The sequence below is a fragment of the Chlorocebus sabaeus genome, chromosome 2 (assembly GCF_047675955.1).
Source record: "Chlorocebus sabaeus isolate Y175 chromosome 2, mChlSab1.0.hap1, whole genome shotgun sequence".
Classification (NCBI taxonomy): Eukaryota; Metazoa; Chordata; class Mammalia; order Primates; family Cercopithecidae; genus Chlorocebus; species Chlorocebus sabaeus.
Genome location: NC_132905.1, coordinates 42,548,073 through 42,572,468, shown reverse-complemented (window position 1 = coordinate 42,572,468; position 24,396 = coordinate 42,548,073). Strand labels below are relative to the sequence as shown.

The window sequence follows — 24,396 nt, the reverse complement described above, 5'->3', positions numbered from 1 at the left end:
TAACAAGGGCTTGGGATGACTTTGCCAGGAAAAGCAGCCAAGAAGCAGTGGCTCCCCCAGAATTCCCTGCTGTTGGGACAGTTCTGATGCACAACACCAATTTTTTTTTTTTTTTTTTTTAAATTCTGAGACAGAGTCTTGCCCTGTAGCCCAGAGCTGGAGTGCAACGGCGCGATCTCGGCTCACTGCAACCTCTACCTCCTAGGTTCAAGCAATTCTCCTGCCTCAGCCTCCCGAGTAGCTGGGATTACAGGCGCCTACCACCATGCCTGGCTAATTTTTTGTATCTTATTAGAGACAGGGTTTCACCTTGTTGGCCAGGCTGGTCTCTAACTCCTGACCTCGTGATCCACTTGCCTCGGCCTCCCAAAGTGCTGGAGTTACAGGCGTGAGCCAACGCACCCAGCCTACAACATCATTTTTATTGTCTAAGTGGTTTATGGCAAGGACATAGCTCTGCCTTCACATTCAAGGGCATTTCCTTGGAGCTGGACCAGGACTCAGCTCTGCACCTTAGGGTGCCCATTGGAGTATTTATATATAATCACATCATGGAGAGGCCAGCGATGGGCTCAGGGATTACGGAAATGACCTTCATGAACAAGATAGTCCCTGCCACAAAACAGGTTTTCTGATCCACTGTGAGATCTGTTTTGATTGTCTACTGTGGTGGCTCTTGGTGGAAACCTTTCTCGTAAACCACAATCTGTAAGTTGTAAAGTTGTAAACTTTTCTCTTAAACCTCACAGTCTGTAAATAAGCTATGTGCCTATTCTGAATAGGAAGGACGTGTAAAAGTGGAAAATTGGGATTTAAGTGCTTCCTTGGCTAATTCATGATGAAAATAAACTTGCCATCCTTTCTCTGGAAAAGTTTCGTGTTTGTGGGTGATGGACTAGCAACCAGTCCCACCAGAGCCAATGAGAGGAGGTGGGCTCCCAAGAAAACACCTGCTGTGCCTCCCGCTCAGCCAGAAATGACCTCAGATATTCACCGGCACACTGCAGACTGGTAATATGACACTCTAGAGTTCCTAAATAGAATGCTTTTTTTGTTATTTTTGTCTTTTTAAAAATTATGTGGCTGGGCGTGGTGGCTCATGCCTGTAATCCCAGCACTTTGGGAGGCCGAGGCGGGCAGATCACGAGGTCAGGAGATTGAGACCATCCTGGCTAACACGGTGAAACCCCGTCTCTATTAAAAATACAAAAAATTAGCCCGGCATGATGGCGGGCGCCTGTAGTCCCAGCTACTCGGGAGACTGAGGCAGGAGAATGGCCTGAACCCGGGAGGCGGAGCTTGCAGTGAGCCGAGAACATGCCACTGCACTTCAGCCTGGGAGACAGAGTGAGACTCCGTCTCACAAAAAAAAAAAAAAAAAAAAATGCAAGTCCTGAAGGAAAAATTATTACTGGAGGAAAAATTAGAAAATATAGATAAGCCAAAAGGAAAAAAATTAACTGTAATCCTGTAACCCACTTCTATCACCCACTTTGTAAATGCTATAAATATTTTGTGTTCTACATTGTTTTTTCTGTATTGACAGAAACTTGTTTTTAATACATAAAATAGCATTATACCGAACCTGTTGTTTCATAACTCTTAGCACTTTATTTGTGGTAAATAGCAGAAAGAGTAGAAGTTGGAGTGTTCAGAGGAAGATTTGTCAAGCTTTACCATGCTTGGCAAATCAGCACATCAAAACATCTGGCTAACATGGAGAACTTTGTGCTTGGCAAGAGGTGGCAGTTGGTCATGAAGACGTTTAATGGATTCTCTGAAGTGGTGGCAAGGTGGCAAGAAGAGTCCAACCTGAAGCTGCAGAGCCTGGGATTGCACTGCATGGAGAAGGAAGGGTGTGCGTGATTCCATGCTCCTTTTCATCCTGGCCTTTCCATTCGGTCTGTGCAACTGTGGGCTTGGGTGCATTTATTTGCTGTTCTTGGCCTCAGTTTTCTCATCTTTAAAATGAGGGGAATCAAGCTGGTGATCTGTTTCCGAAGTCTGTTGCCATTCTGAAATGTTAGAGTTAAAATGTTTCCATTTCTTATTGAATTGACATTCCATCTCCATCCAAAGAGAATTTGAGGATGCTTATGCTAGATGCAGCACAAAAGGTTCACATTAGAAGGCCTCAAAGTGAAGGTTGGGGTGGGACAGTGAGGGTCAGGACACAAAACGCAGACCAGGATCCTGGCAATGAAAGCAGCCCATGCCCAGTTATGAGAGTCGTGGGATCCCTTCTATAACATCCCGAAAGGACAGGTGCACGGTTTATTCTGTGGGCCTTTGTGAAGCAGTATTGTCGTTGTGCTGAACCACTGACCTGCAGCACCCCTGCAGTGGATTTAACAATCAGTTTTTGAGACTCTTCCCATAAGCTCCTGGCATGACTACGACACAGATTAAGGAAAAGCAGCTCTACCTTGGGGCCCACACTGCCCTAAATATTCCTAATAAGATAAACACAATGAAATACGATTAATCTTTTGGTTTGGCTGGACCCAGGAGTTAAAGATGATCTAGAGAAGTGTTTTGCAGCCCCTGCTGCTCTGTGATCCCCACTTCTGGGATTTGTTTAATTAGGCAGTTGTGGGACCAGCCTCTGGAATCTTAACACTCCCAATTTTTCTGATGTGTTTCTACTTTTATGGGTGAAGTTCAGCTTGCATCTCCTGGGCAGGCTTCCCTGACAGCAGATCGCTCAAAGTCATTTTCTCTGGCCAGTAACTGATGGTGGGTGCTGTTTTGTGTTGCTGATAGCCAGCCACTTGGAAGGTAGGCCCCAGCTGTCATTTTAGCAGATGGAGAAGCCTGCAGTGTGTGTGCCTTCAGTTTCTGCAGAAGACTGCCTGGCCTTTGCCCTTGCAGGCTGTGGTGGCTGGTTTTTATGTGTCAACTTGGCTGGGCTGTTACGCCTAGATAGTAATGTGGATGTGCCTCTGGGGGGTGGGGGGTAGTGTTTCCCACACTGACTGAGCGTCCTACAATTCAGTTCTGTTCTGAGACTGTCTACCTGGATGTAGCCTGAGATCCCATAGGCTGAAGGCTCAGTCCCACAAGACTTCTCCACCCCAGATGTCAGTTGCACGTCAGGGCCTCCCTTCTGACCTCTGACCAACAGCCTCCTCAGGTTTGATGATTTGCCAGAATGGCTCAGGAAACTCAGGGAAACACTTCACTTGCGTTTACCAGTTAATTATAAAGAATACAACTCAGGAACAGCCAGATAGAAGATATGCAGAGGGCAGGTCTGAGGGAGGGTGCAGTGGCTTCCATACCCTCTGCAGGTGCCACTGTCCCAGCACCTCCAGGATTCACTGAACTGGAAGGAAGCTCTTCCATCCCCTTCAGTTGGGGATTTTATGGAGGCCCCAATTACCTGGTGTGATCACTGGCCATTGGTGATGATCTCAGCCTTTAGCCTCTCTCCCTTCACTGGAGTTTTGGGGGTGGTGGGAGGGGTGGACCTGAAACTTCCAATCCTCTAATTGCAGATCTGGTTCCCCTGGCAACCAGCCTCTGCCCTTAGGGGCTTGCCAAAAGTCACCTCGTTAAGGTGTGGTTGGAAGGCGTTTGTTATGAATAACAAAAGACACTTATTTCATCTTTACTGGTCTTATCACTTAGGAAATTACAAGGGTGTTAGCAGCACTGGCCAGGAAGAACAAACATATATATCTCATTACATCACAGTTTTACAACCTCCCATGGGGCAAGGCCTTGCAGAACAAACCCTGCCACCAGCTACCTTGCACCGGAGCTGCAGCTTGCCTGGGTCTCCAGCCTGCTGGCCCACCCCTCCCCCCCGCAAGTTGCCGCCTTGCACTTCTAGAACCACTTGAGCCAATTTCTTATATCTGTCTCTCTCTCTACACATACCTGATTGTTAGTTCTGTGTCTCTGGAGAGCCCTGACTAATCCACAGGGGCTGTGGTGGCTCACACTTGTAATCCCAGCACTTTGGGAGGCCGAGGCGGGTGGAGCCCCTGAGGTCAAAAGTTCAAGACCAGCCTGACCAATCTGGTGAAACCTGGTCTCTGCTAAAAATACAAAAATTAGCTGGGCGTGGTGGTGTCTGTAGTCCCAGCTATTCGGGAGGCTGAGACAGGAGAATTGCTTGAACCAGGGAGGCGGAGGTTGCAGTGAGCCAAGACTGCACCATTGCACTCCAGCCTGGGCAACTCTGCCTAAATAAAATGAAATAAGGTAACCGATCTTGTCTCCACGTCTCAGCCATATTTCCTTTTAAACTTTATGTGATTTCAGACTCTTAAAAAGTTGTAAGAATAATACAAAGATTTCTTGTAATTCCTGTATACCCTTCATCCGGATTCCTCAGATATTAAACGTTGTAACACACTTGTTAGGTCATTTTGTCACTGTGAGTTCATTTTTTGTCGCTGTAAGTTCATTTTTCTCCGAATCATTTGAAAGAAAGTACCAGCCTGACCAACAAGGTGAAACCCCATCTTTACTAAAAATACAAAAATTAGCCAGGTGCGGTGGCAGGCGCCTGTAATCCCAGGTATTTGGGGGACTGAGGCAGGAGGATAGCTTGAACCTGGGAGGAGGAGGTTGTAGTGAGCTGAGATCACGCCACTGCATTCCAGCCTGGGCAATGGAACAAGACTCCGTCTCCAAAAAAAAAAAAGTAAGTTGTAGCCTTGTTGCCCTTTCACCCCCAAAAACGGCAATGTGTACTCCAGAAAAACAGGGAGATTCTCCTACACACCTATAGTAGAGCAGTTAAACTCTGGACATTTTCATCGACACAGTGCTGTCGTCTGCAAATCTTTCCAGTGTCACCAGCTGTCCCGCTTAATAAATACAAATAAAATGCAAAAATACAATTATAAAAAATACAAATAAGTAAATTAGGAGAACTTTAGAAGTCTTTTCAGATTATACCTATTTTTTCATTATTATTAAACAGATCAAAGCTTTCAGCCATTTGGAAATTCACAGCATCCTAAGACATGCAGCAAATAACAGCAGGAGATAGGAGCTGGCTCTTTCTCACCCATGCAGAATGGTGTTCTTAGGATACGGTGAAGGGCAGAGAAATGAACACAGATTTAGAAAGGTAGTGGACACTAAGATGGGTTTGGTTAACAGTGTCTTCAACAGTATCTTGAGTAGGAATGACATGTAATTTTAGGTGTAGCTAAGTGGCATTTCTTGGCTGGCAAACAGTTAAAATGAAAGATTAAAGTAGTGGTTAAAAATGGTGACTGGTGGCTCACTAGTTATAAATATAGTTTGACACGGTCCAGATCACTTAGTGTAAGTTGATGAGGCTCTGTCAGTGATAAGGAGAAGGCTCCCATCACTTTCTGGCTCTGGATTAGTACTGAGTAGACTTTTTGTAGAGCTTAGTTGAATAGAAGGCAGGAGACAGTGGACTGTGGCAATGTGTGTCTTGGATGTAGAAGGAATTTGTTTACTGCAGAACCAAGTGATCTCTAAGATCCCCGTAAGTTCTAAAGTTCTATAATTCTTTTACATTTCATTTTCAAAATTGAGCAAACAGACCTGTGTTTGAGTGCTAGGTACTGGAGTGAGAAGGAAATCCACGATCCATGTTGAGAAGCCTGTCCACTCCTCACAGGAAGCCAAGTTTCCCTGGCATTTAATTCACTAAGAAAGTGCTGTGTGACTTCACAGGCTGGGAACTTGAGAGATGTGCTAGCTAATCCTCACGTCCTTACAGCAGATACAGTAATAGGTGATCAGATTGCTCTGTGAACAACTCCCCAGAAGCACCTTCAGACACAGTGGAGTGGACACTGTGACACTGTCAAGGAGGCCAAAGACCAACCTCAGCATCTGGCGGGTGGGAGGCCCCTCAGCATCTCTCCTCCCATGGGACCTTGGTTCCCCTGGATGGTGTCTTGAGACTGCTTAGCTCACCAGCAGGAGCCAGCAGGTCCAGCCCAGGGAGGTGACCTGTTTGTGTCTAGAGGGGCCGGGAGCCCCGCCTCCAAGGCCTGGCTGGTGGAACGTGGTGCCCACTGGCCTCCAGCTGGCTCAGTGGCCTGTGTCCCTGTGTCTTATCAGGGCCAGCTCTGTCCACAGTGCCTGGGTGGCAGGGAGGGACAGTCTGCCTTGTGAGTCACTCTGTGCCCATTTAGGAACCAGTAGAGGGTGGCTGAGGCATGCTGGCACTGATAGAATCGAATACACAAAAAGAGAGTTGCTGTGCTTTCTTGGGGACAGGAGGACCAGTTTCAGATTTTAGACCAGATCTACCTGCAGAATGAGGCTCTTCATCTTGGTGAAAGCAGCTGCCCAACTCTTTTTTTTTTTGAAGTGGGGTTTCGCTCTTGTTGTCCAGGCTGGAGTATAGTGACACAATCTCTGCTCACTGCAACCTCCGCCTCCCAGGTTCAAGTGATTCTCCTGCCTCAGACTCCCGAATAGCTGGGACTACAGGCATGCACCACCACGCCCAGCTAGTTTTTGTATTTTTAGTAGAGATGGGGTTTCACTGCGTTGGCCAGGCTGGTCTTGAGCTCCTGACCTCAAGTGATGTACCTGCCTCAGCCTCCCAAAGTGCTGGGATTATAGGCGTGAGCCACCACACGTGGCTCCAGCTCTTTCTGTTGTTTCCTTGAATGTTGGGAAAGTTCTTTCTTTTTCCACCAGAGTATTCAGACACCAGTGTGATTAAATGAAGACTCTAGTTAAAAATCCTTTCAGAAAAGTGAGAAAAAATTGGCGGTCTCTACAGGCCTGATTCTGTGAACCTGTGTCTGTGAGAGCACAATGAGGCCCTGCCGGTTGGTGTTGCATTCTCTTTTCGAAGTCTCTTAACTCCTGAGGTATCGTTAGATGATTGCTATCTTGTGTACTGTTTGTGTCCATCATATTTTCATCTATTTTTCAGCTTTATGCTTTTCTATTATTTGCCTGGTTGTGTAGGCTTTGCATGTAATAAATAAACTCTATTAAAAAAAACACACACAGTGGGGGGCTTGGCTTGAACCCAGGAGGCGGAGGTTGCAGTGAACCAAGATTGCACCATTGCATTCCAGCCTGGGCAACAGAGCGAAACTCCGTCTCAAAAAAAAAAAAAAAGAACAACAGAAAAAAACAGGCTGGCTTTAGGCTAGTTAACACTTGTTATGGTCATATTGCAAGAAGGGACCATGCTGGAAAAAGCAAGTTCAATCCCAGGCGGCAGGGCCTTCTTAGAGCAGAGCTGCTGAGCAGGGAGGTTAAGGGATCCTGTTGGCATTTTCAGGCTGAAGCAGGTGAGTCCAGTTCTCCAACCAGCACTGCCTGAGCAGGGAAACCCTGTTCACTGTTGCACAGGAGATGCCAGAGGGGAGTGAGTGGAAAGAGGCTGTCCTGCAGCAGCAGGATTTGGGGTCATGGAAGAGCTAGGTCCCTAGGCTGTTGCTTGGACAAAGCCTATGGCTTTACGTGATTTTTTTCAGAACTGCCACCTGCCAACTTACTAGGCTCTGCATTTCTCCTTGAGAAGTCTGATATGGTGAGGGGAGCCAACGTTGCCTGAGTCCAAGCCTAGCCCTGTGCGAGCCCACAGGTTAGTGTGGTCCTCTCAGAGGCTGAGTGACTTGCCCAGGTCACCCAGCTAGCCAGGGCAGGGAGCTGGGATGGGACCCCAGCCTGTACCATTCAAGTCTGCATTTTCTTCGCCAGCTCCTCCAGCAAGCCACTTTCAGTTTCATGGTTTTCACTCGGAATCATCTTAAGGTAAAAGCAAAATAGACACATCTCAGCAAATGAAAGTTCTTAAATTGAAACAAGTCGCAGAAAAGCCTCACAACAACAAAACACATTGCAGTCCCCAAGGACAGAGCCTGTGGCAGGGCAGACCCTGGGCAATGCCTTGGGGGCTGTGCTTCAACAGGAGGCTGCAGAAACCTCGATGTCTGCATGCAACCTGGAGGACAATTGGAGACGCACAGGCTTCGAGTCTAGGCCCAGCACTTCCCGCATCACTACTGTCCCTTACAAACAGAGATAATCAAGCTCTTGGGATGTGACTGGTAAACTTTTTCCCCACAGTAGAAAAGTTCCTAAGTAGAAGTTAGGAACTTTTGCAGAAAGAGCAAACTACAACCTAAAAATACACATTTTAGCCAGGTGTGGTGGCGCACACCTGTAGTGCCAGCTGCTTGGGAGGCTGAAACGCGAGGATCACTTGAGGCCAGGAGTTTGCGGCCAGCCGTTTGTGGCCAGCCTGGGCAACACAGTGAAACCGTCATCTCTTAAAAAAAAAAAAATACACATTTTTAATTAAAGGCAAAATCATTCTGATCATGTTCCTAGCCTGTCAGCTTTTTATAAAACCTCTTGTTAATACTTGACCCATAGTATTTTCTCAGACAGCCAGGGTCTAGCTGGTCTCAGTATGATTTCACACTGGTTAATAAACCCCACCTGGACAGTGCCTGTGGCTTCCTCTGCAGGCGGGGAGGCAGGTGCTATGGAAACCCCATAGAATATTAAGTTCATTCAAGTAAGTCCAGCGTGATGAAAGTCTGCCAGAGGCCTGGCTGTGAGTGACAGCAGCAGTAGTTTTACTTACAGTGGCTATGAGAACTCATTAATTATACTGCTGTAATGTCTTGTGATTTAAAAGATGTTGGAATTTGTATAGTAATGTAGAAGCCTATATTCAAATGGGCAAAAAAGTAAAAACAGGCCATTAAAGACAGAGATATGATTTGTGTGTGTGTGTGTTCTTTCAATTTGTAGATTTCGATATTATATAGAGTATTCTTAAATTATGTATTTAAAACTTTATGGGCCAGGAGTGGTGGCTCACGTCTGTAATCCCAGCACTTTGGGAGGCTGAGGCGGGTAGATCACCTGAGGTCAGGAGATTGAGACCAGCCTGGCTAACATGGTGAAACCCTGTCTCTACTAAAAATATAGAAATAGCTGGCGTGGTGGTGCACGCGCCTTTGTTCCCAGCTACTTGGGAGGCTGAGGCAGGAGAATCACTTGAATCTGGGATGCAGAGGTTGCAGTGAGCCAGAATTGCACCTCTGCACTCTATCCTGGTCAACAGAGTGAGACCCTGTCTCAAAACAAAACAAAAAAACCCTTTATATATATGTATATTTTTTATTTTTTGTAGTGACGGGGTCTTGCTATGTTGCCCAGGCTGGTCTTTCACTGCTGGGCTCAAGTGATCCTTCCACCTTGGCCTCCCAAAGGGTAGCGATTATAGACTACCACACCTGGCCAAAAATACTTTAAACATTTTATTCAGCCTCTTTTCAGTGAGCCTGGTGATGCAGACATTAGGTGTTCTCGGTCTTCCATGCCAGTATCTTTCTCCCCAGTCCCTCTCATGCTTCTCCCACTCTGGTTCACTTTTTTCTCAGCCAGGTTTTGTTTTCAGCTTTGCTTTTGTTTTGCATTCAGTGGTACCTTCAGTTCTGTGGTAGTTTTATTTACTTATTTATTTTACTTTCCCATGCTTGGTTGGATCCTTCTGTAACAGTCGTCATTTCTTGACTTCCTGGGTAAGTCTATGTTTATGAATTTCATTTGCCCCTGGGTAAATGCTTTGTGCTCTTTGCCCATTGTAGTTTTTTGTTTTTTGTTTTTGAGACAGAGTCTTACTCTGTCACCCAGGCTGGAGGAGTGCAGTGGTGTGATTGCAGCTCACAGTAACCTCTGCCTCCTAGGGTCAAGCGATCCTTCCACCCCAGCCCCCCGAGTAGCTGGGACTACAGGTGTGCACCACCATGCCTGGCTTTTTTATTTTTTATTTTTTATTTTTTTTGAGACTGAGTGTCGCTCTGTAGCCTGGACTGGAGTGTGGTGGCACGATCTTGGCTCACTGCAACCTCCACCTCCTGGGTTCAAGCGATTCTCCTGCCTCAGCCTCCCGAGTAGCTAGGATTACATGCGCCAGCCACCACCTCCAGCTAATTTTTGTATCATTATTATTATTATTTTTGAGACAGAGTCTCATTCTGTTGCCCAGGCTAAAGTGCAGTGGCACGTCTCAGCTCACTGCAACCTCCGCCACCCGGGTTCAAGTGATTCTCCTGCCTCAGCCTCCCGATTAGCTGGGATCACAGGTGCCTGCCACCACCCCCGGCTAATTTTTTGTATTTTTAGTAGAGATGGCATTTCCCCCATATTGGCCAGGCTGGTCTCAAACTCCTGACCTCGTGATCTGCTCATGTTGGCCTCCCAAAGCACTGGGATTACAGGCATGAGCCACTGTGCCTGGCCAATTTTTGTGTTTTTAATAGAGATGGGATTTCACTATGTTGGACAGACTGGTCTCAAACTCCTGACCTCAAGTGATCCACCTACCTCAGCCTCCCAAAATGCTGGGATTACAGGCGTGAGCCACTGCGCCCGGCCTTTTTTTTTTTTTTTTTTTTGTAGAGATGACCTTGAACTCCTTGACTCAAGAGATTCGCCTCAGCCTCCCAAAGTGCTGGAATTACAGGTGCGAGCCACCGTGCCTGGCCTCATCTATTACTTTCTTTGACAAGAGGTATATTAACATAAAATTCGGATACTATACCGTTCACCCCTTTAAAGCATACAGTTGGATATACTGGTTTCAGGATATTCACAGAGTTGTGCTTCCATCACCACAATCAATTTTAAAACATTCTTCACCCTGAACAGAAACTCTTTAAGCCTTTTGTTATCACCCACCGAAACCTCTAATCCCCAACCCTTAGGCAATTACCAATCCCCTTTTGGTTTCTTTAGATATGCCTGTTTTGGACATTTCATATAAATGGATTCATGGAATGTGTGGTCTGTTGTGACTGGCTTCTTCTGTTAAGCGTGGTGTTTTTGAGGTTCCTTCATGTTGTAGGACATGAAGGATTGACATTTGGGTTATTTCCACCTTTTGGCTATTATGTACAAGTGTTGGAGGAGACATAGGCCTTCATTTCTCTTGGGCGTGTATATACCTGGGAGTGGAATTGCTGGGCCAAATAGTAACTCTGTTTTTCACTTTTTGAGGAACTGCCAAACTCAAAAAGTGCTGGAATTGGAGATGTGAACCACTGCGCCTGGCTCATTGCAGCCTTGACCTCCCAGGCTCAAGCAGTCTTCCCACCTCAGCCTCCCTTGTAGCTGAGACCACAGGCATGCGCCACCACGCCTGGCTAACTTTTAAACTTTTTGTAGAAAGGGGAGTCTCATATTGCTGCCCAGGTTGGTTTCAAACTCCTGGCCTCAAGCAGTCCCCCACCTTGGTCTCCCAAAGTGTATGTGCCATAGTAATTGTTTTATTAGTTTTATTTTTGGAATGTTCATTGCTGATGAACATTGGATAGTTATATTAATCATGAATAATTAATTAAAAACAATAAAGTTAACTGATTTTGTGTTAGTCTTATATTCTGCTACCTTGCTGAATTCATTTATTAGTGCCAAAAGCCTGAATGTGGCTTAGATTTGTGACAATTTGTTGATCACTCCTTGTCTTTTATGACCTTACAAATTTGATGATTACTGGTCAGGCATTTTATAGAAAATTCCTCAGTTTGGGTTTGTCCACTATTTTCTCATGATTACACTGGGGTTATGGGTTTTGGGAAGAACACACAGAGGAAAGTGTCCTCATCACAGCACACTGGGGTGCTGGTCAGCATGGTCAGCTGTCTCCACTGTCAAGTTGCTGCCGTTTCCTTTCTGTGCTCCTCAGCGGGATGTCACTACATCCAGCCCACCCTCAAGGTGGCAGACAGGGAAGTAAGCTCCTCCTGGAGTGAAGAATATCAGAAAGAGTTTGGCCCCTGGTTAAAACCACCACAGCAATTAGTAAATATTTCAGGGGAGATGTTGGCTGTGCAGATATCCTGCTAGTCCTTGGAGTTGGGCCCACTGATCTTACCATTCAGCCCTGGCTGCTGCAGGCCCATGGATGGCCATGAGAAGTACTCGGTAGAGAAAGTAGGGCGCCTAGAACCCCGCTCAGGGCCCAGGAGACACTGCATAGGTGGCCGTCCTTGCCACGACACCTCAGAGGCACAGAGCTGGCTCATGTGGCAACCCCAAGCCAGCCAGCCAGCCAGCCAACAGGCATCGGCCAAGAGACTTCTGCTGGGGAACATGGATGCGTGCATTCAGCCGTCTCTGCTGGCGTTCATTGCTGCTTCATGTGGGTGCTGGAAGTTGTGCTCAGGGCTTTACATTGAGTACTTGAAGACATGGCCTACATTACATCTGTGTTAGAGATGTGAAGTAACTTGCCCAAGGGCACATGTGTGGTAAGCTAAGTGCATGGTGAGCTAAGTGCAGACCTGGGTCTGTCCAGTTCTGGGTGCCTTGGCCCCAACCACCAACCTGCCCTGCCTCCCCACACATCATGGAAGTTAGTGTGCGTTCATCCAGGTGCTTGAGGGTCAGGGAAGAGACGGCCGTGTTGAGGAGGGGTCTCCCGGGTGGGCTGCTATGGTGGGCTGCAGTCAGCAGGCTGCTTGACAGAGCAAGCCCAGTTTTTGTGCATGGGATTGACATGAATGAAATCCGAGTGGGGGCTTCATGGGTCCTGTCATCTCTGTAACCTTCCTAAAGCGTAGAATGGAATGAGAAATCTGATTCTTTCTTCTGCTTCCTCAGCGCATTTATTATCTTTCCCTGGAATTCTACATGGGCCGCACGCTGCAGAACACAATGGTGAACCTGGGCCTTCAGAATGCCTGCGATGAAGCCATCTATCAGGTACAGGGCCTCGTGGCTGGGCTTCTGGGTGGCCCCTCCTGGTGCTTTGAGGTCTGAATCCATTTTCCCACAGAGGTAAGCCCTGATGTTAAGACTAGCAGCTATCTGGGAATCGGGAGACTTACAGCCTGTTCTCCCCTCCTAGAAGGAATGGGTTGGTGGGGCTGCTCTCTGTTTTTGAGAGGAGAAAGTGAGAATTGAATGGACCACAGCATGGGGTTGAATTGGGATGCAAAGGTGTAGAGGTTCTAGAGGCCATCCCACACCCCACCCCACCTTGGGCGGATTTAGAGCACCATACCGGTGGTTGGTATTATTCCATTTTGACTTCATCAAACTGTTAACCCACATCTGGTTTCCCTCCCTCCACCCCTGAGATGACCTCTGGAGCTTACCCTAGTTGTCTAGTTGTGAAAGCGCCATTTCTCCCCTAAAAACAAAAACTGCCTTTCTTTGGGAGTTCGTCATTAGCACTTGCTCACTTTGAACTTAATCCTTTCACAGTTCCTTTGTGGTTTTAGAGCAGAGCAGCCATTGGCTTCCTTGTCTGTCTTCGCTTCCCTTCCCAGCTGAGTCTCTAGAGTATAACCTTTTACCTGCGTATAGATGGGTGTCTTCATGGCGAGGCCACTCCAGCTCAGCACCCTGCCATCACCTTTGCTTTGCTTGGGTTTGGATGTGGGTGGGAGGAGTTGGGGGTTTCATGGGGGGCAAATGTCTTGTGTGGCTGGGAGGCAGCTCAGCATTGCCTGGGGCTCCGTCTGCCCCTGCAGGACGTCATGGCTGTGTCTGTGCACAACAAAATGCAACAAAAACTTCACTCCCCGTGTTCGAAATTAGCTAATGGTGCTAAAGGTTACCCTGGCAGGTGATATGTCATTTATGTCTGTTTACTGACTGTTAACATTAGGACATGTCTGTAAGAAGTACAGAACATACAATATCTTAGTCTTGTCTTTGGATTTTACCATTATAGAATGCATTTTATTTTTTGAAACATTTTATGCAGTTCTTACATATAGTAAAAATTTTAGGGAATAGTTTGCATCATAACTATGCAATATGTTTATAATTTTTATTCACAAAAAATGAATGTTAATTATAGAAATTTAGAAATTGCAGGCAAGCATGTTTCCTTTTAAACTTTGTATACTTGATGGGAGGTTCCAAGATGGCCGAATAGAAACAGCTCCAGTCTACAGCTCCCAGCGTGACTGACACAGAAGACTGGTGATTTCTGCATTTTCAATTGAGGTACCAGGTTCATCTCACTGGGACTTGTCAGACAGTGGGTGCAGGACAGTGGGTGCAGCCCACTGAGGGTGAGCCAAAGCAGGGCAAGGCATCACCTCATCCGGGAAGCGCAAGTAGTCAGGGAATTCCCTTTCCTAGCCAAGCAAAGCTGTGACAGACAGCACCTGGAAAATTGGGTCACTCCCACCCCAATACTGCGCTTTTCCAACAGTCTTAGCAAACGGCACACCAGGAGATTATATCCTGCGCCAGGCCCAAAGGGTCGCACGCCCACGGAGCCTCGCTCACTGCTAGCACAGCAGTCAGAGATCCAATTGCAAGGAGGCAGCGAGGCTGGGGGAGGGGCGCCCGCCATTGCTGAGGCTTGAGTAGGTAAACAAAGCCATTGGGAAGCTCAAACTGGGTGGAGCCCACCAGAGCTCAAGGAAGCCTGCCTGCCTCTGTAGACTCCACCTCTGGGGGCAGGGCATAGCTGAACAAAAGGCAGCAGAAACTTCTGCAGACTTAAATGTCCCTGTCTGACAGCTTTGAAGAGAGTAATCCTTAAGTGTGTACCTGACCCCCGAGTAGCCTAATTGGAAGACACCTCCCAGTAGGGGCCGACTGTCACCTCACACGGCCGGGTGCCCCTCTGAGACAAAACTTCCAGAGGAACGATCAGGCAGCAACATCTGCTGTTCTGCAATATTTGCTGTTCTGCAGCCTCGCTGGTGATACCCAGGCAAACAGGGTCTGGAGTGGACTTCCAGCAGACTCCAACAGACCTGCAGCTGAGGGTCCTGACTGTTAGAAGGAAAACTAACAAACAGAAAGGACATCCACACCAAAATCCCGTCTGTACGTCACCATCATCAAAGACCAAAGGTAGATAAAACCACAAAGATGGGGAGAAACCAGAGCAGAAAAGCTGAAAATTCTAAAAATCAGAGGGCCTCTTCTCCTCCAAAGGAACGCAGCTCCTCATCAGCAACGGAACAAAGCTGGACAGAGAATAACTTTGATGAGTTAGGAGAAGAAGGCTTCAGGCGATCAGACTTCTCCGAGCTAAAGGAGGATGTTTGAACCCATCACAAAGAAGCTAAAAACCTTGAAAAAAGATTAGATGAATGGCTACCTAGAATAAACAGTGTAGATAGGTCCTTAAATGACTTGATGGAGCTGAAAACCATGGCACGAGAACTACATGATGCCTGCACAAGCTTCAGTAGTCAATTCAATCAACTGGAAGAAAGGGTATCAGTGATTGAAGATCAAATGAATGAAATGAAGCAAAAAGAGAAGTTTAGAGAAAAAAGAGTAAAAAATGAACAAAGCCTCCAAGAAATATGGGACTATGTGAAAAGGCCAAATCTACCTTTGATTAGTGTAACTGAAAGTGACAGGGAGAATGGAACCAAGTTGGAAAACACCCTTCAGGATATTATCCAGGAGAACTTCCCCAACCTTGCAAGGCAGGCCAACACTCAGATTCAGGAAATATGGAGAACGCCACGAAGATACTCCTCAAGAAGAGCAACCTCAAGACACATAATTGTCAGATTCACCAAAGTTGAAATGAAGGAAAAAATGTTAAGGGCAGCCAGAGAGAAAGGTCAGGTTACCCACAAAGGGAATCCCATCAGACTAACAACAGATCTCTTGGCAGAAACTCTACAAGCCAGAAGAGAGCGGGGGCCAATATTCAACATTCTTAAAGAAAAGAATTTTCAACCTAGAATTTCATATCCAGTCAAACTAAGCTTCCTAAGTGAAGGAGAAATAAAATCCTTTACAGACAAGCAAATGCTGAGAGATTTTGTTACCACCAGACCTGCCTTACAAGAGCTCCTGGAGGAAGCACTAAACATGGAAAAGAACAACCGGTACCAGCCACTGCAAACTCATGTCAAATTGTAAAGACCACTGATGCTAGGAAGAAACTGTATCAAATAACAAGCAAAATAACCAGCTAACATCATAATGACAAGATCAAATTCACACATAACAATATTAACCTTAAATGTAAATGGGCTAAATGCCCCAATTAAAAGACATATACTGGCAAATTGGATAAAGAGTCAAGGCCCATCAGTTTGCTGTATTCAGGAGACCCATCTCACATGCAGAGACACACATAGGCTCAAAATAAAGGGATGGAGGAAGATCTACCAAGCAAATGGAAAACAAACAAACAAAAAAAGCAGGGGTTGCAATCCTATGCTCTGATAAAACAGACTTTCAACCAACAAAGATCAAAAGAGACAAGGCCATTACATAGTGGTAAAGGGATCAATTCAACAAGAAGAGCTAACTATCCTAAATATATATGCACCCAATACAGGAGCACCCAGATTCATAAAGCAAGTCCTTAGAGACCTACAAAGAGACTTAGACTTCCACACAATAATAATGGGAGACCGTAACACCCCACTGCCAACATTAGACAGATGAGTGAGACAGAAAGTTAACAAGGATATCCAGGACTTGCACTCAGCTCTGCATCAAGCGGACCTAATAGACATCTACAGAACTCTCTACCCAAATCAACAGAATATACATTCTTCTCAACACCACATCACACTTATTCCAACATTGACCACACAGTTGGAAGTAAAGCATTCCTCAGCAAATGTAAAAGAACAGAAATTATAACAAACTGTCTCTCAGACCACAGTGCAATCAAACTAGAACTCAGGATTAAGAAACTCACTCAAAACCACTCAACTACATGGAAACTGAAAAACCTGCTCCTGAATGACTGCTGGGTACATAACAAAATGAAGGCAGAAATAGATACGTTCTTTGAAACCAATGAGAACAAAGACGCAACATACCAGAATCTCTGGGACAGATTTAAAGCAGTGTGTAGAGGGAAATGTATAGCACTAAATGCCCACAAGAGAAAGCAGGAAAGAACTAAAATTGACACCCTAACATCACAATTAAAAGAACTAGAGAAGCAAGAGCAAACACATTCAAAAGCTAGCAGAAAGCAAGAAATAACCAAGATCGAGCAGAACTGAAGGAGATAGAGACATAAAAACCCTTCAAAAAATCAATGAATCCAGGAGCTGGTTTTTTGAAAAGATCAACAAAATTGATAGACTGCTGGCAAGACTAATAAAGAGGAAAAGAGAGAAGAATCAAATAGACGCAATAAAAAACGATAAAGGGGATATCACCACTGATCTCACAGAAATACAAACTACCATCAGAGAATACTATAAACACCTCTACGCAAATAAATAGAAAATTTAGAAGAAGTGGATAAATTCCTGGACACATACACCCTCCCAAGACTAAACCAGGAAGAAGCTGAATCCCTGAATAGACCAATAACAGACTCTGAAATTGAGGCAATAATTAATAGCCTACCAACCAAAAACAGTCCAGGACCGGACGGATTCATAGCTGAATTCTACCAGAGGTACAATGAGGAGCTGGTACTATTCCTTCTGAAACTATTCCAATCAACAGAAAAAGAGGGAATCCTTCCTAACTCATTTTATGAGGCCAGCATCATCCTGATACCAAAGCCTGGCAGATACACAACAAAAAAAGAGAATTTTAGACCATTATCCCTGATGAACATTGATGCAAAAATCCTCAATAAAATACTGGCAAACTGAATCCAGCAGCACATCAAAAAGCTTATCCACCATGATCAAGTGGGCTTCATCCCTGGGATGCAAGGCTGGTTCAACATATGTAAATCAATAAACGTGATCCATCATATAAACAGAACCAAAGTAAAAAACCACATGATTATTTCAATAGATGCAGAAAATGCCTTTGACAAAATTCAACAGCTCTACATGCCAGCAACTCTCAGTAAACTAGGTATTGATGGAACATATCTCAAAATAATAAGAGCTATTTGTGACAACTCCACAGCCAATATCATACTGAATGGGCAAAAACTGGAAGTAGTCCCTTTGAAAACTGGTACAAGACAGGGATGCCCTCTATCACCACTCCTATTCAACATAATGTTGGAAGTTCTGGCCAGGGCAATCAGGCAGGAGAAAGAAAGAAAGGGTATTCAATTAGGAAAAGAGGAAGTCAAATTGTCCCTGTTTGCAGATGACATGATTCTATATTTAGAAAATCCCATCGTCTCAGCCCAAAATCTCCTTAAGCTAATAGGCAATTTCAGCAAAGTCTCGGGATACAAAATCAGTGTGCAAAAATCACAGGCATTCCTATCTACCAATAACAGACAAACAGAGAGCCAAATCATGAGTGAACTCCTATTCACAATTGCTTCAAAGAGGATAAAATACCTAGGAATCCAACTTACAAGGGATGTGAAGGACCTCTTCAAGAAGAACCACAAATCACTGCTCAGTGAAATAAAAGAGGACACAAACAAATGGAAGAACATTCCATGCCCATGGATAGGAGGAATCAATATTGTGAAAATGGCCATACTTCCCAAGGTAATTTGTAGATGCCATCCCCATCAAGCTACCAATGATTTTCTTCACAGAATTGGAAAAAACTACTTTAGCGTTCGTACAGAACCAAAAAAGAGCCCGCATTGCCAAGACAATCCTAAGCCAGAAGAACAAAGCTGGAGGCATCACACTACCTGACTTCAAACTATACTACAAGGCTACAGTAACCAAAACAGCATGGTACTGGTACCAAAACAGATATACAGACCAATGGAACAGAACAGAACCCTCAGAAATAATACCACACATCTACAACCATCTGATCTTTGACAAACCTGACAAGAACAAGAAATGGGGAAAGGATTCCCTATTTAATAAATGGTACCGGGAAAACTGGCTAGCCGTATGTAGAAAGCTGAAACTAGATCTCTTCCTTACACCTTATACAAAAATTAATTCAAGATGGATTAGAGACTTAAATGTTAGACCTAAAACAATAAAAACCCTAGAAGAAAACATAGGCAATACCATTCAGGACATAGGCATGGGCAAGGACTTCATATCTAAAACACCAAAAGCAATGGCAACAAGAGCCAAAATTGACAAATGAGATCTAATTAAACTAAAGAGCTTCTGCACAGCAAAAGAAACTGCCATCAGAGTGAAGAGGCAACATACAGAATGGGAGAAAATTTTTGCAATCTACTCATCTGACAAAGGGCTAATATCCAGAACCTACAAAGAACTTAAATTAACAAGAAAAAGGTCAAACAACCCCATCAAAAAGTGGGTGAAGGATATGAACAGACACTTCTCAAAAGAAGACATTTATGCAGCCAACAGACATATGAAAAAATGCTCATCATCACTGACCATCAGAGAAATGCGAATCAAAACCACAATGAGATACCATCTCACACCAGTTAGAATGGCGAGCATTAAAAAGTCAGGAAACAACAGATGCTGGCGAGGATGTGAAGAAATATGAACACTTTTACACTGTTGGTGGGACTGTAAACTAGTTCAACCATTGTGGAAGACAGTATGGTGATTCCTCAAGGATCTAGAACTAGAAATACCATTTGACCCAGCCATCCCATTACTGGGTATATACCCAAAGGATTATAAATCATGCTACTGTAAAGACACATGCACACATATGTTTATTGCGGCACTATTCACAATAGCAAAGACTTGGAACCAACGCAAATGTCCATCGGTGATAGACTGGATTAAGAAAATGTGGCACATATACACCATGGAATACTATGCAGCCGTGAAAAAGGATGAATTCATGTCCTTTGTAGGGACATGGATGAAGCTGGAAACCATCATTCTCAGCAGACTATCGCAAGGATAGGAAACCAAACACTGCATGTTCTCACTCATAGGTAGGAATTGAACAGGGAGAACACTTGGATGCAGGAAGGGGAACATCACACACCGGGGTCTGTTTTGGGTGGGGGGAGAGGGGAGAGATAGCATTAAGAGAAATAACTAATGTAAATGATGAGTTAATGGGTGCAGCACACCAACATGGCAAATGGATACATATGTAACAAACCTGCACATTGTACACATGTACCCTAAAACTTAAAGTATAATAATACAAAATAAAAATAAAAAATAAACTTTGTACACTTTTTTCTTAAAAGTGATATTTTACTTGCAGTTTAGCTTTTATTTATTCTTGTGTTTGAAATATTTTCGTGATCACTGGGCTTTCAGTGTTTCCAGGTTCCCGTGCTGGGCGTATCTAGGTGTAGACAGACTGCCAGATGCTTCAGGTGGAAGAAAACAGTGATGCTCCCATTTCTAATGGAACGCCAAAAAGAAAATGTGGCGCAAATGCATTGTCAGGCCTGAGTTGCCCAGAGGAGCAGTTTATACTAAAAAGTAGTGGTTCAAAAGCAGCAACCCACTCTTGATTGAGCTCTTAAGGACGCATTAAAAGTGATCTTCATTATGAAACATTTTACACATACACGAAGATTGAGTGACTGTTACAGTGAACCTGTGCCACACACCCACCTTCTGCCTTCTCCAGTCACCAGCTCCACCTCACGGCCAGTAGTGTGTTCGTCATACCCCACCATATGCAGGTTATTTAAGCCAACCTGAAGCAGCATGGTATTCACTTGTAAATATTTCAGTAGGTGGCCATGCACGGTCGCTCACTCCTGTAATCCTAGCAGTTTGGGAGACTGAGGTGGGCGGATTGCCTGAGCTCAGGAGATCAAGACCAGCCTGGGCAACAATGGTGAAACCCCATCTCTACTAAAATACAAAAAAAAAAAAAAAATTAGCCGGGCATGGTGGCATGCGCCTGTAGTGCCAGCTACTCAGGAGGCTGAGGTAGGTGAATTGCTTGAACCCAGGAGGTGGAGATATCAGTGAGCCAAGATTGCACCACTGCACTCCAGGCTGGGCAACAGAGCAAGACTCTGTCTCAAAAAAAAAAAAAAAAAAAAAAGTGTGTGTGTGTGTGTATATATATATATATTTTTTTTTTTCTGTAGGTGTCTCAAAAAGATGAGGAACTCCTAAAAATAGTTATATCATTATTCCTAAAATACTGACAGTAATTCTTTTTTTTCTGAGATGGAGTCTTGCTCTGTCACCCAGGCTGGAGTACAATGGCGCAGTCTTGGCTCACTGCAACCTCTGCCCCCCGGGTTCGAATGATTCCCCTGCTGAGTCGCTGGACTTATAAGCACATGCCACCACTCCCAGCTAATGTTTGGATTTTTAGTAAAGACTGGGTTTAACATGTTGATCAGGCTGGTCTTGAACTCCTGACCTCATGATCTACCCACCTCAGCCTTCCAAGTCAGTAATTCTTTAATGTCAACTTCTCAGGCAGTGTATGAGTTTTTCTGATCATGTTATAACTTTTTAACAGCATGTTCAGAAACTAAATTGCATTTGTTTTTTTAAAACTTTCTTTTCTTTTTCTTTTTTTTTTTTGGAGCCAGAGTCTCGCTCTGTCACCTGGGCTGGAGTGCAGTGACACTATCTCAGCTCACTGCAACCTCTGCCTCCCGGGTTCAAGCAATTCTCCTGCCTCATCCTCCCTAGGAACTGGGATTACAGATGTGTGGCCACCTTGCCTGGCTAATTTTTGTATTTTTACTAGAGACAGGGTTTTACCATGTTGGCCAGGCTGGTCTCAAGCTCCTGATCTCAACTGATGCATCTGCCTCGGCCTCCCCAAGTGCTGGGATTACAGGCGTGAGCCACCATGCCTGGCCACATCTTTCTTAATCTATAGATATCTCCTCTTTTTTATTTTCTGCCTTGCAGTTAGTTTGTTGGAACTGGGTTTGTCCTGTAGAGTTTTCACAGAATTTACATTTGACGGACTGGGTCCCCATCTGGTGTTTAATCTACCACTGTGTCCCAAGGATGTCTGCTCCCACAACTTCTTTTTATTTTTTTGAGACAGAGTCTCGCTCTGTTGCCCAGGCTGGAGTGCAGTGGCTTGATCTCGGCTCACTGCAAACTCCGCCTCCCGGTTTCAGGTGATTTCTGGCTAGTTTCTGCGTTTTTAGTAGAGACGGGGTTTCACCGTGTTGACCAGGCTGGTCTCAAACTCCTGACCTTAAGTAATCTGCCCGCCTTGGCCTCCCAAAGTGCTAGGATTACAGGCGCAGAGCCACCACACCCGGCCTGGTCTCACAAGTCTTACTCAACGTTGTACTCAGAGTCTTGGCCAGGGTATTTGGCAAGGAAATGAAATAAGAAGCATCCAGATTGGAAAGGCAGAAGTAAAACTAACTATTTGCAGATTACATGATCTAGAAAACCCTAAGGAATTGACTAAAGACCATTAGAACTAATAAATGAGATCAGCAAGGTTGCAGGATATAGGATCAATCTACAAAAATCAACTGTATTTCTATACATCTCCAATCCAAATGGAACAACATTTCATTAATTCAGTCCAGATGGAATAAATCCAAATGAAATTAAGAAAATAGTTTCATACCATTTACAGTAGCATCAAAAAGAATAAAATGCTTAGGTGTAAATTTAACCCAAAAAATGCAAAACCTATACCCTGAAAACAAAGACATTGAGGAAGAGCTAAATATGGAAAGGGATCTCATGTTAACATCTTGGAAGACTCAGTGTTGTTAAGATAGCAGCACTCCCCAAATTGATCTACAGATATAGTGAAGTCTCTATCTAAGTTCCATTTGGCCTCTTTGCAGAGATTGACAAGCTGATTCTAAAACCTTGCTAGAAATGCAAGGGAAGTCCAGGTGTCACGGCGGGCAGCTGGAGTCCCTGCAGTTTGGGAGGCTGAGGAAGGTGATTCGCTTGAGCCCTGGAGGCAGAGGTTGCAGTGAGCCAAGATTGCACCGCTGCACTCCAGCCTAGGTGACAAAGCAAGTAAGACCCTGCCTTAAAAAAAAAAAAAAAAAAAAAAAAAAAAAAAAAAAACGGCCAGGCCTGGTGACTCACACTTGTAATCCCATCACTTTAGGAGGCCAAGACGGGCAGATCACCTGAGCTCAGGAGTTTGAGACCAGCCTGACCAACATGGAGAAACCTCATCTCTACTAAAAATACCAAATTAGCCGGGCGTAGTGGTACATGCCTGTAATCCCAGCTACTTGGGAGGCTGAGGCGGGAGAATTGCTTGAGGCAAAGGTTGTGAGCCGAGATCACGCCATTGCACTCCAGCCTGGGCAAAAAGAGTGAAACTCCGTCTCAAACAAAAAAGAAAGAAAAAAGAAAAAGCAAGGGACCAGGAATAGTCAAAATAACCTTGAAAAAGAAAAGAATCGGAAGACTCACACTTCACAATTTCAAAATTTACTGCAAAGCAGCAGTCATCAAGACTGTGTGTTAGAAGCATAAGGATAGAACAATGGAATTAGAATTAAGAGTCCCAGAAATAGGCTGGGCATGGTGGCTCACACCTGTAATCCCAGCACTTTGGGAGGCCAAGGCGGGTGGATTGCATGAGCTCAAGAGTTTGAGACCAGGCTGGGCAGCATGGTGAAACCCTGTCTCTACAAGAAAATTTAAAGAAAAAAATTAGGTGTGGTGGTGCTCACCTGTGGTCCCAGCTGCTCTGGAGGCTGAGGAGGAGGATTGCTTTAGCCCAGGAGGTCGAGGTTGCAGTGAGCTGAGATCGTGCCACTGCATTCCAGCCTGGGTAATAGAACGAGACCCTGTCTCCAAAAAAAAAAAAAAAACAAAGTCCAGAAATAAGTCTCATATGTATGGTCTGTTGTTTTTCTGCCAATTAAAAAAATTGCGGTAAAATATAAATAACATAAAATTTGCCATTGTAACCATTTTTAACTGTGCAGTTCAATTGCATTGAGTACCTTTACCTTGTTCTTTATCCATCACCACCATCCATCTCTAGAACTTTTTCATCTTTCCTAACTGAAACTCTATACCCATTAAAAAATAACTCCTCCTTTCCTCTTTGCCTAGCCCCTGAAAACCACTGTTCTGCTTTTTGTCTCTATGAATTTGGCTACTCTAGGTACTCATTTAAGTGGAATCATACGTTATTTGTCCTTTTGTGACTGGCTTATCTCACTCAAGCAAAATGTCCTGAAGGTTCATCCATGTTGTAGCATGTGCCAGTACTTCATTCTTTGTAAAGGCTGAATAAATTTTTATTATGTGTATATACCATATTTTGTTTATCCATTCGTCTGTCAGTGGACATTGGGGAGCTTCTACCTTTGGCTATTGTGAATAATGCTGCTGTGAACACAGGTGTACAAATATCTCTTTAAGATCCTGCTTTCAGTGCTTCTGATTATATACCTAGAAATGGAATTGCTGGGTCATATGGCAGTTCCATTTTTAATTTTTTTTGGAACTACCAAAATGTTTTCCACAGCAGTAGCACCATTTTACATTCCTACCAAAAGTACGCAAGAGTTCCAGTTTCGGTACATCCTCACCAATGCTTCTTTTGAATTGAAAATAGAATGACTACTATTTTTTGATAGTAGTCATTCTAAATGGGTGTAAAATGGTGTCTTATAGTTTTTATTTGCATGTTCCTGATAACTAATAATGCTGAGCATCTGTTCATGTGCTT

At 44.6% G+C, this 24,396-nt stretch overlaps 1 protein-coding gene across 1 annotated transcript in view; it reads left to right on the top strand.

Annotated features, from left to right (window-relative positions):
- LOC103247035 (glycogen phosphorylase B) overlaps positions 1–24,396 on the top strand; it is a 58,823-nt gene that overhangs the window by 1,684 nt on the left and 32,743 nt on the right. Inside the window, exon 2 of the mRNA XM_073008226.1 lies at positions 12,589–12,690. Within this exon, the coding sequence (XP_072864327.1) occupies positions 12,589–12,690 (102 nt within the window). The remainder of the gene's footprint in view (positions 1–12,588; positions 12,691–24,396) is intronic.